The sequence below is a fragment of the Oryzias latipes genome, chromosome 11, assembly GCF_002234675.1.
Source record: "Oryzias latipes chromosome 11, ASM223467v1".
NCBI classification, from domain to species: Eukaryota; Metazoa; Chordata; class Actinopteri; order Beloniformes; family Adrianichthyidae; genus Oryzias; species Oryzias latipes.
This window is the reverse complement of record NC_019869.2, coordinates 26,020,444-26,035,366: the sequence shown is the minus strand read 5'-3', so window position 1 is coordinate 26,035,366 and position 14,923 is coordinate 26,020,444. Positions and strand designations below refer to the sequence as shown.

The 14,923-nt window shown below is 44.4% G+C and overlaps 1 protein-coding gene across 1 annotated transcript; it reads right to left on the bottom strand.

The window, feature by feature from the left end:
- Window positions 1-4,842: 4,842 nt before the first annotated feature.
- On the bottom strand, window positions 4,843-12,649 carry LOC101172962 (putative nucleotidyltransferase FAM46A). The gene is made up of 2 exons (XM_004086565.4): window positions 12,276-12,649; window positions 4,843-6,651 (listed from the first exon to the last, which is right to left on the bottom strand). Exons 1-2 carry the CDS (start codon window positions 12,471-12,473, stop codon window positions 5,632-5,634), a joined length of 1,218 nt encoding a protein of 405 aa, XP_004086613.1. The 5' UTR covers window positions 12,474-12,649; the 3' UTR covers window positions 4,843-5,631.
- Window positions 12,650-14,923: the final 2,274 nt, after the last annotated feature.

The following is a 14,923-nucleotide window of genomic DNA, read 5'->3' as shown; positions in this document are numbered from 1 at the left end:
CCACCAACATCAAGGTGTAGGATCCTCCAGAGGCTTGCAGTTCTACATAAACCTTCTATTCGCCCACACCTAAATAAAACTCCCAAGCAGAAACTGATGAGGGCCATGTAACCCTGGATGATCCAGATGAATGGAGTAGTGAGTGGTTGGTCCCAACAAGGCTGTGTCTATTAGAATTGGAGCATCCCGAATGAATGACAGTCTCCACAGACCCTGCAGGTGATGAAAACCCATCACTTTTCTCACCTGCAGCCGAACAAACGTGAGTCTGGAGCTCATCTTGAGTTAAGATGGGAGTTAGCTCTCAACACAGGAGGATTCCTAATGTTGATTAAACTAAAAGGAGGCCTGTCCTTCTCCACTAGAGGCAGGTTATCTGCTGAGACACTACTCAATGGTTCATCCATCTTCTGCCGCCTGATGTCAGCACCTGCTGTGAACACTGCTCCTTTAACAAGGAAGGCAGGGTAAGGCAGACGAGAAGGTGTTTAGGTTTGACTTGATTCAAATTTGCTGCAAATTCTGTCAATGTCACGATGAGCAAACTGCCTTTGATGAGAAGTTTTCCTCTGAGCTTGTGAGCAGCGTCTCAGTTTGGACTTTCACAAACACTGACTTTCTGCGCTGACTTTTCTTGCTCCAACATCAGACTGCTGCAGCTCCTCACGGCTGTTTATCAGCCTGTAAATCTGTGGTTTGGCAGCAGCGGAATTCATCGCTCGGCCAGATGTGATTAAGCTGTTTAAGTCAAGACCATCTCTGCTATTATGTAATCTGGTTGCATAATCTACCTGGCCAAACAAACTAATCTTATAATCCAGTCCTTCTGTGGTGGGGGGGCAGGTAGTAATTACTCATTTCAGAGAAATGTTAAAGTATTAGATACTTAGACTGAGGGATGAAAAACTCTAAAAGCTGACAGTCGGCAGGTCCAAGAAGTTCCAAGCATTTTTGGGGCCGGTTCTCCTGCTCCAGTCACATTCGGGGGCCCCTTCCGGTGCCTGCATATTAATATTGATGGAGGGGAGCTCCTCGTGGAGCCCCACACCGGATAACAGTATGACCTTTTAGAAGGTCCGTATTCATCCTGGCTATTGGAAAATTCACAGCTCATGGGGAGAATGGGGCTGTTCAGCCGATGAACAGATGTGCAGATGTGGCTTAAGCTCCAGCAGCAGGAAGATCCGAGCTGAAAACGACAGAACGCTTTTCAGGAAGAAGAATTTCAATCCAGAGAGCCTTTTTAAAACAATTATCCCTTTGTTTTTAGACTCCGCCCACAAAAACCTCATTGGAAAGTGACTCAGCAGATGCAGTTCCTCATTGTTCTAAAATCACAGTCAGAGGTCAGCTTCTGAGCGATGGGGGACGCATCGACAGAAAGGCATCTTTCGTGTTTTTAAATGATTATGTCTGTTTCTGCATTTGTTTCTGCATGGAAATCTGGAGCCGCTCCTTCTCTTAACTCACATTTTCTCCTTTTGAGGCGATTTGGTGTAATTGTTTCAATGTTCACCCCACTGTGGGGCTGACACTGACTTTTGCTCCAGCAGCAGAAGATGCTCGGATCTTTTCTGGCCTTTGAGATCCAGCATCCTGCTAGTTTTCCGTCACTTTGATGATTACCTGAACCAGATTCCACGTCGTTACTGACCGAACTCACCTGATAGCAGTAAGTTGAAAGCAGGATCTCAGGTAGGCCGGTGGATCATGAGACCAAGACTGGTTCTTACCAATCAATAAATGTCTCTAGAACTTGATTGTTGCCACCAAAAACTTCAGAGCAGACACAAGGTGGAAAGAATCATCCCACAGGAGTCCTTCAGAGGAAACCAATGAACTCTGCTTGATCAGTAAGTCTTCCCAGAAACACCTCGAGAAACTTGAAACAGAATGAAAACTGTTTCTGTCCACTATTATCTGCAACAACTATTTGTATTCCAGAACCACGTGGGGTGATTCTTCAGACCCGATTTGGTTCATAGGGTAAGTAATCAGTGCAGCTAGCTAGATGTTATTCAGTTTTGTGAAACCAATTAGCCAGAATTTCCATTGTTTCAATCAGAACTTTGTCAGGATTTCCACTCATTCTGCTCCTGTGGACCAAACAACAGAACTCTCCAGAATGTCCACTCACAAAACTAATTGTTTGAATTCTTTGCAGATAATCCATTGCTTCCCTCAAATCTGTGTGGTTTGGCCTAACCAGTGGGGTTAAAGGGGAAGTGCTGTGGATTATGGGTAGGGAAACACAGAGTCATCATATATTCAGTGCTGCTCAGTCAATAACTCCACACTCATGAGTAGAGATGAATGTGGGTATGGAATATAACTGGACATACAGTGTGAAGGTAAGAAGTCTGGTATGAACTGAAGAGTAGCTTTATAAAAAAGCTTTAAAGCCCCACTCCGATCATCTTTTGATGTATTGTTACAGTGTTCTCAGTGTTTTTATGCAGTTTTTAGCCTGAAATGTTTTCTAGGACATAGTTTCTCCAGAGCGGCAGAAAGCTCTTTCTGCAAAGATTGTCTCCAAGCTTTGTTTTTAAACTCAGGAGTGCCTGAGCGGGTGCAGTTCCTGTGGAACTGAAGGCGTTATAGCGTTGCAGAAAAACAAATAAAGCTCTCCATGGTGAAACCCTCCTGACTCTCCACACGTCCTACAAATAGAAATCCTCAGCGTTTCCTGGGAATTGCTTGCTAACTGCATGAGGCTGGATGGAGAAATGCCACTGCTGTAAAAGCAGCTTTATGAGGAAAACTTCAGCACCACTTCCTTCATTCTTCAGCTGTACGGACTGAAATTAGAAGGAGTTCAGCTCAGTCCTGTCAGAAAAAGTGTGATTTTTTTTTAGGGATCTCCATGATGGAATTTGACATTTGTGGTCCATTTTCTAAACAGTATGAGGGATTATGGGGAATTTCTTCTCTGATGTAAAATTTGTTTTTTTGCTTTTTGTGTGATTCAAACCACCAAACTTTTTCCTCTAATCTAATCAGTGTACAAGAAATGCTCAATGTGTGATCACAGACCGATACTGACAGGAGTGAAGAAAAGTGATGGAGAGTCTGAAACGTCCGTGTCTGTTGTGGGCGCTTCATGTAGATGGCTTCCAATGCTGGAGATGCTGTTCAGACCGTCTGATCTGATCCGTCTTTTTATGTCTAAACTTCACACAGGCGCGTTTGAGGAGTTTTTATTTTTTTAGAATTGTCTAAAAAAGCAAGAGGTCAATGATCGCCTTGACAGTTGTGACCCCTGTGTCTGTCATTGTCTTAGACGCTCAGGTGAAGGGGGGTGGAGCTTTCAACAGGAGTTTGCTGTGCTTCAGTGTCACACTAGAGGCCATAGATTTGACCTGGATGAGACTCACTGCAGCAAAACTTAATCTGCAGACAAATGTTGGAGTGAGACATGCCTCTGATGTCTGGTGGGTGAGTTATTCTGGGTTATGGTTTCCTCTTGAGGATTTAAGATGCTTTCTGTCTAATAAACACTAAAGGGGTTTCAGATTTACACCTTTAGGACATCCACTCACCAACCTTTCTTATCACCTATGATTCATCGTTCAATCATGTGACCATAACTCAAAAAAGGGTGACTGATGAAGATGAAGGGAAGACGTTGTCTGTTTCTGTTGAGCTGAGAATCACACCAGAGTCCTGTGCTCTAAACTGCACTCAAACCCTATTTCAGACAAAGTGTCCTTTACCCTTGTGCCATCTTAGATGACCCCCCCCTTCCATTGACGTGTTCTCCCTACCATGACAAAAGTGGATAAAGGTGAAAAGATTTCATGTAATCCATGGACACCAGTGAAGATCACAAATCATTGAAGAAAAAATGTCAAATGGCGTATACTTATGTAGCGCTTTCTACCTTCTTTCAAAGGCCCAAAGCGCTTTACAGTCACAGTCCCATTCACCCAGTCACACACACATTCACACACTGATGGCGTCACTGGTGCCAACCTCCCACCAGAGGCAAGGTGGAGTTCAGTGTCTTGCCCAAGGACACTTCGGCACATGGGCGTGAAAGGTGGGAATTGAACCTGCAATCTTACGATCATGGGTCGACCGCCTTACCGCTGCACCACGGCCGCCCACTGGGGTTTAGAGGTTCAGAGCACTGTTTGGTGGGTCCAGATGACCCAACTCCCAATGTTAAAGTGCCTAGGATAGCACAAGGGTTAAATACTTTCACCAAGCTCTGCCGTGTGGTTTGCACTTCAAAATTCCACTTGAGCAGAGCCGCCCCTCTCAGGGGCTTCACGCCTGCAGCAGAAACCACTGGCTTCCTCACGTTTGTTTCCAGGTCTCCAGAGAGGGTTTGCTGACTGGAGGATTCAGACGGTGTCTGAAGGTGAGCTGAGCCCCCCCCCCCCCCCCTCTGAGGGCATCATGTCAGTCCTCAGCCTCTAATGAGTCCATCAAAGTTTCTCTTTAATTTACATGAAAAGAAAGGTGAGCTTGACCTCACGTGTGCAGCTCTTTGGTTGGGCTCAAGCATTAAGGTGCATCAGAAAGCAGCAGCAGATGTGACACTTTGCTGTTGTGAAGCAGACCCCCAAGCAGAGGTCTTCTTTACCATCACTGAGGCTCTGCAAAAACCAAGAGCTTCTTCAGGAAAAGCAGCAGTTCCCACCTTGGGGGGTATTTCTGTTTCTTGGGAGGAAAATGTTGGAACCCTGAACAAGTGTGTCCAATTTTCAGGCTTTTCTATGAAACTCTTGCATATTAAATGTAAAAATAAAAAAAAGGACAGTTTTGAGCATTTATCGTGGTAGATTGGTCTGCTGTGAAGTTTGCTCCAGAGAAGAGTAAAGAAAGACCAACAAACACTTTTCAGTCCCCACTTTTTTAATGATTTTCCAACCCAGATCCTTAGTAACCTGCAAGAACACAATCAAACAGTTCTGTTGGTCAGAATGAGGCACTTGGAGCTGTCAGTCATGCTAAAGAAAAGAGTTTTTCTTTGGTCATACAGCAAAGCCAACTAGCCGAAACCACAGAGAGAACAGAAAACAAAAAATCTGCTTTAATAAAGAGTATTTACAATTTAACTGAGACGCCTGAACAGTTCTGCACACACAAGACTTTTTTTTCTTGGATGTTCACGCTGGTTATGAAATTTCACCAGAAGAACAGAACAAGGATCATTGGCTCAAACTGGCTGGTTCTCCTTGTTTTGTTTACAGCAGCATAAACAACATCATTTAGTGGATTGTTCCTGCCATGCAGGAACACATGAAAACACACCAAACCCTTTAAGTCCACACCCCTTCAGAGCAAAAAAAGCTTCATTTCTACAGATCATCCCACGTGTCCACCAGGATCCAATGTCCTGTTTTGGCTGAGCTCCGGCTCACTCACAAACTCCTGCAGGAGTTGTGCTCCTTCGTGGAAACACATTGGTTCTTCAGTAGCTGCGTTTACGAATCTTTGGACTCCAGGGTCTTTGGATCAGGGTCTGTGGAACAAGTAGACACCCTATTGCTGCAGGAAAGCAACGGACTGCCTCTGACAGCGAGGAGCCAGAACCCAATGCTGATGCTTTCTGTGGACGTCCTGCAAATGAATCATATCATTGATTTTTGAGCAGAACAACCCTCTCCGCTGTGCTGCCCCTGCTCAGCTGCAAGGCAGCCATGTTTGGTAAGAACTACTACACATGGGGGACTGGACTTGTGCCACGTAATAGTTGCTGAAGTTGACGTCTCGCACGTAGGGAGCCGGCTGATAGTAACAGGTGATGTTGGCCAGGGCTGGGATTGCGTTCTGTTCGGCCATGACACGTATCGCCAGAGCAGAGATGAGTGCCAGGGTCTGCCGGCGCTCGTGGCCCATCAGGCACACCGTGCTTTCGTCCACCACTCTCCTCAGGGTCACCAGGTACTCATAGCGTTTGTGCTCAATACCGGCAAAGTGGTTCTGCAGATATGCCTCCAGCTTCCTCTGCTGCTCGTTTATGTCGGGGAAGTCGATGAAGAAGCGTGAGCACATGTAGCGCTGCATCTGTTTCATCTGGCTCTCTGAGGACGGGTGGAAGCCACGCACCAGCAGGTGGCAGTATTTCAGCAACCCGCCACCACGAATTTCTTCTGGACTGCGAGTGGCGATGGTCTTAGAGCGAAGGTGGTGCAGCGCTTCCTGAAAGTCTCCATACATGCTCTCCCCCTGCACAGTGGGGTGGAAGGTCTCAGACATGGCCGTCTCTGAGCAGCGGTCGAAGAGGAGCAACGAGTCCAGCGTGATCTGGAAGGAGTCCACACTAAACTCAAACTGTCTTCTCATGGAGTCCACAAACTTAAGTTCTACATTCTTTCCGGTGTTATTGGACAGTGAGATGAGACTCCAGCGATCCGTGTCATTGCAGACCTTGACCAGCTTCTGTACATAGGCCTCCTTCAGAGCAAGAGCTGTGATTCGCTCTCGGCACACGCCTTCAGGCAGGAAGTCCACCAGGCAGTCTAAGACCACGTCTTTTATGAGACGAAAGGTTTTGTCGTCAGTCAGACTCAATCCAAAGATTAGGTCCAGGTCTTTGTAGCCAAGGCCGTTGTCTTGGTGAAGCACATGACTGGCTGCTGAGCCGTTCAATCGAACATCTCGCACTACCACGCCCTCCTCCTCCAGTCGAGCCATGACCACCTAACAAGACAGAAACCAAAGACTGAGTTATGGAGATCCAGAACGCAGTGAGAATCAGAGGAGATCCATGCAGAGCACACAGGTCTACACAGCCAAATATGAGCGTTTGAACCCCTTACTGCAGGTGGATTCAGAATGGGATAGACGGCATTTGTTCACACCAGAGCTGCCCCCCCCCCCAGTCTCTGCTTGTTTTCCTGCCCCAGTACCGACACATTCAGGTCATCAGCAGCAGGTTTGGTTTACAGTGTTCCTCGATTGTTGAGGAAGTTATGTTCTAGAAACAACCTGCCATGGCTGAAATCTGTGAAGTAGGATTATAAATGTTTTAAGGCTGTAAAACTGCCCACTACACACTTTCTCCCCCTTTTTAGACAGACATGAACATTTTCAGACTTTTCTTTCCCGTTGAAATCTTGAAAGTTCAAAGAAAAATAAGTCCAGGATTACAGGATGAAAACAAAGATCTGATCGCGATCAAAGATTGAACGAATTCTGCACAGAAGACACGGCACAGAGAAAAATTGATTGACAAGGTCCACAGCCAATCAGGACACAGAACAGAGTGCCAATGAATAATTGCACTGAAAAAATCTGGAAAACAGCAAGACCACAGACAGAGCACAACATAGTGAAGGAACACTGTAGTCTGAAAGTCGATTTGTCACTAAAAAACGAGAGGTTGCTTTCAGCATGAAATCCATCACTCCAAAGATCTGGTATGAACAACCATCTGCTGCCTGAGGATTACACTTCACCTCATCTCGTACGGCTGTTAATGGAGGCAAATAATGCATTTATCCGCTCACATGGAAACAGGAAGAGACAACAGCAGAGAAGGAAAACAAATCCACCCATTTACATCTACTACACTAGTGGCCAATAACTTCATATGTGGTTTTTGGAGGAGAAACCTGAAGACTGCAAGTCTGCTCTGCACACAAGCAGGAGAACTGAAGAGCTTTTCCCGCTTCTTCCCTGATGCATCAGTTCAAAAAGGTTAGAAAGACAGAACAAAGCCAAGTCATAGGAAAATCCAAAACCCAGCTGTGAATGAGAAGAGTCTGAGAGAGCGGCAGGGAGATGTGGTTGTTCTACATCTATAACCTGTAACTCTGCCTACCTGAGTACATGATTGATACCGAGATGAAAAAGACCAGGAAGCGGGCTCATATCACCCTGATTTTAAAATCCTCTTCATATTTGTTAGATCTTTTAGTAAGATTTGAACCCTTGGGGACCCCAAGATCCTCTGGCACTGGTCTGCTACCCATTTAAAATGTAAAAACCAAAACTTACATCTTCTCAGCACCATGGCCCTCGTTTATGGAATGGTCTACCAGAGGACCTGAGAGCCAGAAAACATGGTTGCTTTAAACCCTTGTGCTATCCTAGACACTTTACCATTGGGAGTTGGGTCATCTAGACCCACTAGACAGAGCTCTGAACCTTTTTTCTTCAATGATTTGTGATCTTCACTGGTTTCCAGAGATTACATTAAATCCTCTCCACCTTTATCCATTTTTATGGGTTTTAAGGGTGGGGTCATCTGGACCCCATAAAATAGCACAAGGGCTAATAAATCATTTCAATAGTCCTCATTTTAATGCTTTATTGTCCAATTGTTTATTGCTTGTATCATTTTGTTATCTTCTTAGGAACTTTTTTTAACATTTTATATTATTTCATTTGCATTTCCAGTTGGGTTTATCGATCTGATATAAAAAATCTACCAATATTCTTCTGACTGTTTTCCAAAAAACTTTATTTTTGTAATGGATACTTGTTCCTAAAAGCTCATGTTTGCAGTCATAGTCAGTAACTGACTGTTTCAGGTTCTTTTTGATAGGGATACATGTTGTTCCTGATGGTTTACAGTTATGTCCAATACTTCAATAAATGCTCTGAGTGCTTACAGATATATTTATATGAAAGTTTGACAGTGATACTTGTTCCTATTTGCTGTTTCCAGGCCACTTCTGCTCCAACATGGAAAAAAAAAAAGTGCCACCTAGTGGTTGGTGGTGCAAACTGCAGGGGATGCATATAGACAACACAGTTGTCCAGGTTCTTTCTATGAAGCTCCACGTTGGACAGATCCACATCCCTGTTCGGCGACCTTGAGTTCTGAGAAAGGCGCCTAGTAAAATAAATGTATTATTATTATTATTATTATTATTAAATTAGTCACGGGAAATGCATCCCTACTTTTTGAAGTACAGATGAGATGGACCACAAACAAAGGAAGGATGTGAAAGCTCTCAGACTTTCTGCTTCACACACCTCAGGTCAGCGAGTGCACTTTGTGTCCCAGTTTACAGCGGCACGCCCAGCAGAAGAGTGGCAGCTGTAAAGGCATTGTGGCACTGTACCATGTGGTATTTTCACCAGAGAGGGTCACAGATGTGTCATTAGACCTTAAGAAATTGTAGCAATATGTGAAAAAAAGACTGTATATTAAGAAATTGTGAAACATTTCAAGGATGAATGAGAACCAATCTGTAAAGTTTCTTTTATGTATGGGCTTGGACATGTTCTCCATCAGCTCTGATTCTGTAAGAACCAGAACCTGGACCTGCGTGGACCTCCAGAACCCTCTTGCCTGAAGTCCTTCGCTGAGTTTTAAATTTAAAGTCTAACCACGATGCTCTGCTAAACGGTTCCTCCGTGGATTTCATCCACTGCATGCAGGGTATTTAAAGGGATGACGAGTTGAATGAGGCCGCTTCATTCAAAATCTAGAGTTCTTTTGTTTCTCGTGTTATTGTTGCACCAATGTTCCAGCAGCTTCTCAACCCGCTTAGGGCTGACACAGTGTAGAACATGTCCAACGTCCCGTGTTCCCTTCAGCCTGCTTTTGCACGGAACAATTACAGCAGCAGCTGAAGGAATGACAGGAAGAACCTGTTGACTTTTCAGACTAGGAAAAATCCAAATAAAGCTGGGAACTTGTGGTCCACCTAACTAAAACAGCCTGGAGCAGAGCCTTGGAGCTGATGGATGGAGACCTGTGAGAAGTCAGGGGGACCAGAGGAGACTGGAGTCACAGCAGATTATTTGGGGACTTGGACAGAACTTGCTAATTTGACTATTAAAAACTTGCTGTCTCACTAAATCACCTGAACAAAGAAGGTTTCTGGAGCTTTAAACAAGTGAACCCTGAGGAAGTGAAGAAGCTTTGTGGAGCAGATTTAGGGTTCATATGTTTCTCTGAAGCCACGCCCCTTAAGCGGAGCTCGATCCCCTTCTGAATATGTTTACATGCTTTTATAAATTCATCTTTTAAGCAAGAGATTTTTTATCTTATGAATAAAAACTTTCAAATGGGTTTTAAAACCAGTTTGACTTTTGTTTTGGTTATGATAAAAACATTTTCATTAGTCCACGTTTATTCAAACTGTTAAGGCTTTCACTGAAGCTGCAGCTTTTGGAAAAACCTGGCTGACGAGGACGGTGGGGGCAGCTTTACTTGCTGCAGCCGACAGAACCGATTCTGCTGGTTCTGTTTGAAGCCCCACTGTTTCAACCACATGTCCACGCCACTTCATCGTTCTGTGCACCTCAGAATAAAGGACGGGATGAGGGAGAAACGGGAGCGCACCTCAAAAAAAGAATTCTACGAATCATTTTTAGAAAGAAGCAGCTCCCCTCTGTTTTCAGCGCTTCCAGATATTATTAACATTAAACAGACTATTTCATTTATAATGAACTCATTTAATTACTGTACTATTTATGTACTGTACTATACTATAAAAGTGGTGGTATATTTTTGTAACTTTATTCAGAAAATTAAAACAACTCTGGCCATTAAACTGGAATGAGACCAAGGCCGGGTCTCAAACCAGCAACGGCACAACTAGGGCAGCAACCACTGATCCACAGCCTGCCCCCGCCCAGTTTGCATTTGAAGTGCAATAAATGGAAGTCCATTTTTAGTGAGAAAAGAAACAACGGTCGCCACATCTCCTTCCTGCAGACGGGACCCTGAAGCTCCACGAGCCGGTGAGTCACTCCAGAGTTATGAGAGCTTCCCACTCCTCAGCTCAGAAAAGAGAGAGGGGGTGGCCACGGTTCCTGTGTCATGGAACCTGACGCTGTTGTTCCACTGCAGAACGTCAGAAGAACCAGCAGAGAAACCTTCATTCTCTGGGACGTCAGGAGAACGTCCAGCTCTCCAGGAGACTTTCTGCTTAAATCTGACTCCTGATGGCTCTCAGGAAGGAAACCAGAAAGACTGTGAGGAATGCTTCACTGTGGGGTTGGTTTTCAGTCCACTGATCTCTGCTTACTTCTATGGACCCAAACCTTTCACCCTAATCACATTAACCATTAAGAAATCATCAATACGAGCTTCTTTCAGCTTTGCAAAAATAACAAAAAGCAATGAAGCAAATGAAATAAAAATAAATAAAGCTGTTAGAAATACAGATTTGTAATAGCCTTCCATTCCTGTGTTTTGCCACTCTTACAAAGTCTTCTGCCCCCCTCTTGCCCCCTGCTACAGCCCCCCCTCTCTAAATCCCAGTCTGTGCCGCCTCCAGAACCCCCTCCACCCTCGTCTGGAAACCCCAGCAGCTGGTTACCGGTCACTGAGCAGGTTTCCAGCAGATGACCCTCAGATTGACTCAAAATGTCCCATGATGCTCTGTTTTCGTATCACAGAAGAGCAGCAGGTTTGAGTGGTTGTGGGGATTTTATCTCAATTTACGTTTAGGGTTAACTTTGGTGAACCTTGTTCTGTTTAAAGTGCTTTATAAATAAAGTTGAGTTGAGTTGAGTTGAGTTATTTGCTTAAACTCATGAAAACCAAACAAATTATCTGAGCCTTTGCTTTGGATTCTTTGTGATAAATCTCTGATTCACAGTAATTGCTGTAAACTCTGATGATGAACTGTTTGTCCTTTCACAGCCGATTGGCTTCAGGTGGTGAAAAACTCGTTATTGCGCCCCCATGTGGCCATTTTCTGTGCAGCAGAGGGCATTTTTGGAATCTTCCAGCTTTCCCGGTTTCAGTTAAGGAGAGCTCAAATAATTAAGTTTATTATTGACCCAAATTTAACAACAAAATAAAGTTCATAGGATAAAAAAGAGTTTTTGTTTTTTGTCATTTGCAGATTTCTTTTTCTGCACTAAATAAATGAGAGTCTTTAGATGTTCATTTCTGAGTCAGAATCCCCACAGAGGAAACACGTTCCCTCGAAACACAAACCCCCACCTGTCGTGAAGGTGTGTGGGGGTGTCAGTGAAACCTTAAGGTCTGATTGGAGGATTCGGGATCCCCGTTACCCTCTGGACAGGATCATGCAGACAGACTGGCAGCAGGGGGTGCTCAGCGCAGATGTGAGGGCCTCCTTTGTGCTGGGGGCCCCTGAAGCCCGCGTGTGTGCGAGGTTCTGTCTTCCCCTGAAGGATCACTGCAGACGCCGGATTCATTAATGCGGCTTATTAATAAAGAGCAGCTCTCGCGGATTCAGCAGATTGACAGAAGAGGAGCGACCCCCAAACCCCCCCCTCCCCGCCGCCGTTCACGGCTTTGATGGATAACAGAAAGTCACCTCTTTACAAGTTCAAAGATTATCAGAAGAATCGCCAGGTTTAGGTCGTGCTCTGGGTTGGGGTCTCACCTGGACGATCTGCCGTGGCTGCACGGACAGCGTGGGGAAGTTCCCGCGCCCGTGGATCGGCACGCTCTCTCCCAGGATAGAGTCCAGACGCCGCACCTGATCCCACGAGAGCACGCTGAGCCTGCGGCTCTGCGCGGGGGCGTCACAGGAGGACATGGTGAGCAGACGCTGGGAGAACTCCGCGGAGCGGCGGATCATGCTGGGATGAAGCGGGCTGAAGGGAGCGACAGCTCAGAAACATCCAAAGTGGGACTCGGCGGTGGGACGGCTGGACTTAACACCGGGCATCACTGTGGATCGGACCCTCTCCCCCGCGCCTGGCTCCAGGTCTGCGTCGGCGCGCTCACTCCAGGATTGAGCCTTAGCGGGACTCCTCCCGGGGTTTTACGCAGCCTGGAATCTTAAGAGCCTCCCTATTGGCTGCTGTATGAATAATGCTGCACATATTTTTCAAGGACACACCCACTACACAGACGTCAAATGACGTAGAGAATATAAAAAACTGCTGCGTAAATGGTTCACGAGTGAAGCTCCTCCATAAAGTTTCAGCTCTGAGCGCGCAGAAAAGGAGTTAAAGTAAAGCAGAAAGTTAAGAGGCCACAAGAGCAAACCCGTCTGTTAGCACTTCTGTTTCATGAAATGAACAGACTTCAACAAATACAGCAACTGATGACCTCAGTAAAATAGATTTTACTTTGAATGAAAAACAAAACAAACAGGAAATGTGTTCACTAAAGTGGAGCTGCATTCATTTCAGGAAAATATTCATTCTTTTTTGTTTGGAGGTCAAATCCAGTTTGACACAAGTAGTGATTTAAAACGAGCATAGATGCTAATTTAAATTGTGAAAATCTGAACTCTTCATTGAATACTTCCTTTTTTGAAAAGGACAACCCCCGGGTGTTGGGGGGTTCTAGCTGCCACTGCTGCTGTGGCGGGGGTCTTGGTGTGGGGGTGGCTGGGAACTCTCCCTCCTTCTTTTTACATTCCATCATCCATTTTAGAAGAACATAAACACTCATTAGAGCGCAGGTGTTAGCTCACCTTTGCACTAATGGTTTGAGTGATTAAATGAAATATTTCAGGTGTTGGTCTGAATGCATGAGTATGCGTGTGTGAACATCAGCTGTATTGTGTACATGTTGACATGTGGACATTTTTGGAGCCAACAGGTATGTTTGTGGCATTTGGGTGCGTGTGGACAGGCACCGCGCCCTTATGGATTTATATCACTTTTAAACATGACTGTAATGATAAACATCCAGCCTTATGCTTCTTCACAGTTCTACCCCTCCTCCAATTTAATCACCCTCTTACACCCCGGGCATCCCTCTCTCTTCTTCCCTTCTTTTCTTTTCCGTCCGGTCCAACAAAAAACTGTTACAGATATGAGTAAGTTGAATAAAGTTTAGCCTTAATTACAAAAGGGGTTTATTTAAAAAGACACCTAGTGTGTCAGAAGATTCATAAGCCCTGTTGTAACAGTAAAATATGAGACTTTCAGCTCTGATTTGTCTGCTCAGCTGTTGAAAAGGACAAGTTAAAAAAAGGAAAACGTACTTTTTTTTACCTATAAAAAAGTTACAAAGAGGGTTTAAAAAATTAGGAACCAATATTATGTTTAAAGATTATGAATTTCTTTCATCTATAAGTAAAAAAGTGGGGTGAACTCCTAATAAAATAAGTTGGAAAAGTGAAATCTGCACGATCGCTCCTCACAAATCCCAACCGCAAACTACAAACTTATCTTTTTTTTTTTTTTTAATTAAGGAAATTGGGGGCAAAGAGTGACTCCTAAATGTGCTGAGGCTGAACGGACTCAAACAGAAACATGGAGGAAGATTTTCATCAAAAACAATCAAAACACTAAATATTTTCTAAAACTATAAATTTCATGAAGTAGAATGGATTTTAAATGTTACCTGCTATTTTATTTTTGACCAAACGTTGACCTCCTGGAGCTCCCTTTGGCCACAAACAGCTTGTCAGTGAAAAGCTTTTAGTGGAGATGTTTGCTTCTTGTCTCCATGGGAACCTCACCTGTGTTATTTGTGTCACATAATTAGGTCAGGTGTCACAAGGTTAAAAATTTCTTGTGCATTGAGGTGTGAGCCACACCTCATTTTCCAGAGGCCTCATTTATAAACGAAGAAGGCGTACGCCACTCTCTGCGCCATAGTTGAGATTTATAAAAAGCAAACTTGACGGGAAAATGTGCGGTCCTTCACGCAAGCTCTGACCCAGGCATACGCACAAAAACGGGTGAAATGAGAAACGGCGACACCGTCGGCAGATGGAAGAAACACGTGAAAGTGAAAATGACAATACTGCCTCTCAGAAATAACATGAAGACTTCACAAAGCAAGTCTTACAATTAACAGCCTACACGAACACCCGTTTGATCGATCAGCAGTGAGACAAACAAAAAAAATCAAACGAAAATTACAACAGAAATTCAAATGAACACATTTGCAGAAAGAAAAGTGAAATATGTTCTGCAATATTGGCATGTTGTGCAATTCATCCTCATAAATAATATATTTAACAGAACAAAATAATGTACAAAATTGATATTCCGGTCAATGTGTCCGTCTGGCGGAGCAGATATAGGTGCAATTAGACAGACAGATGGATAGATAGAGAGAGAT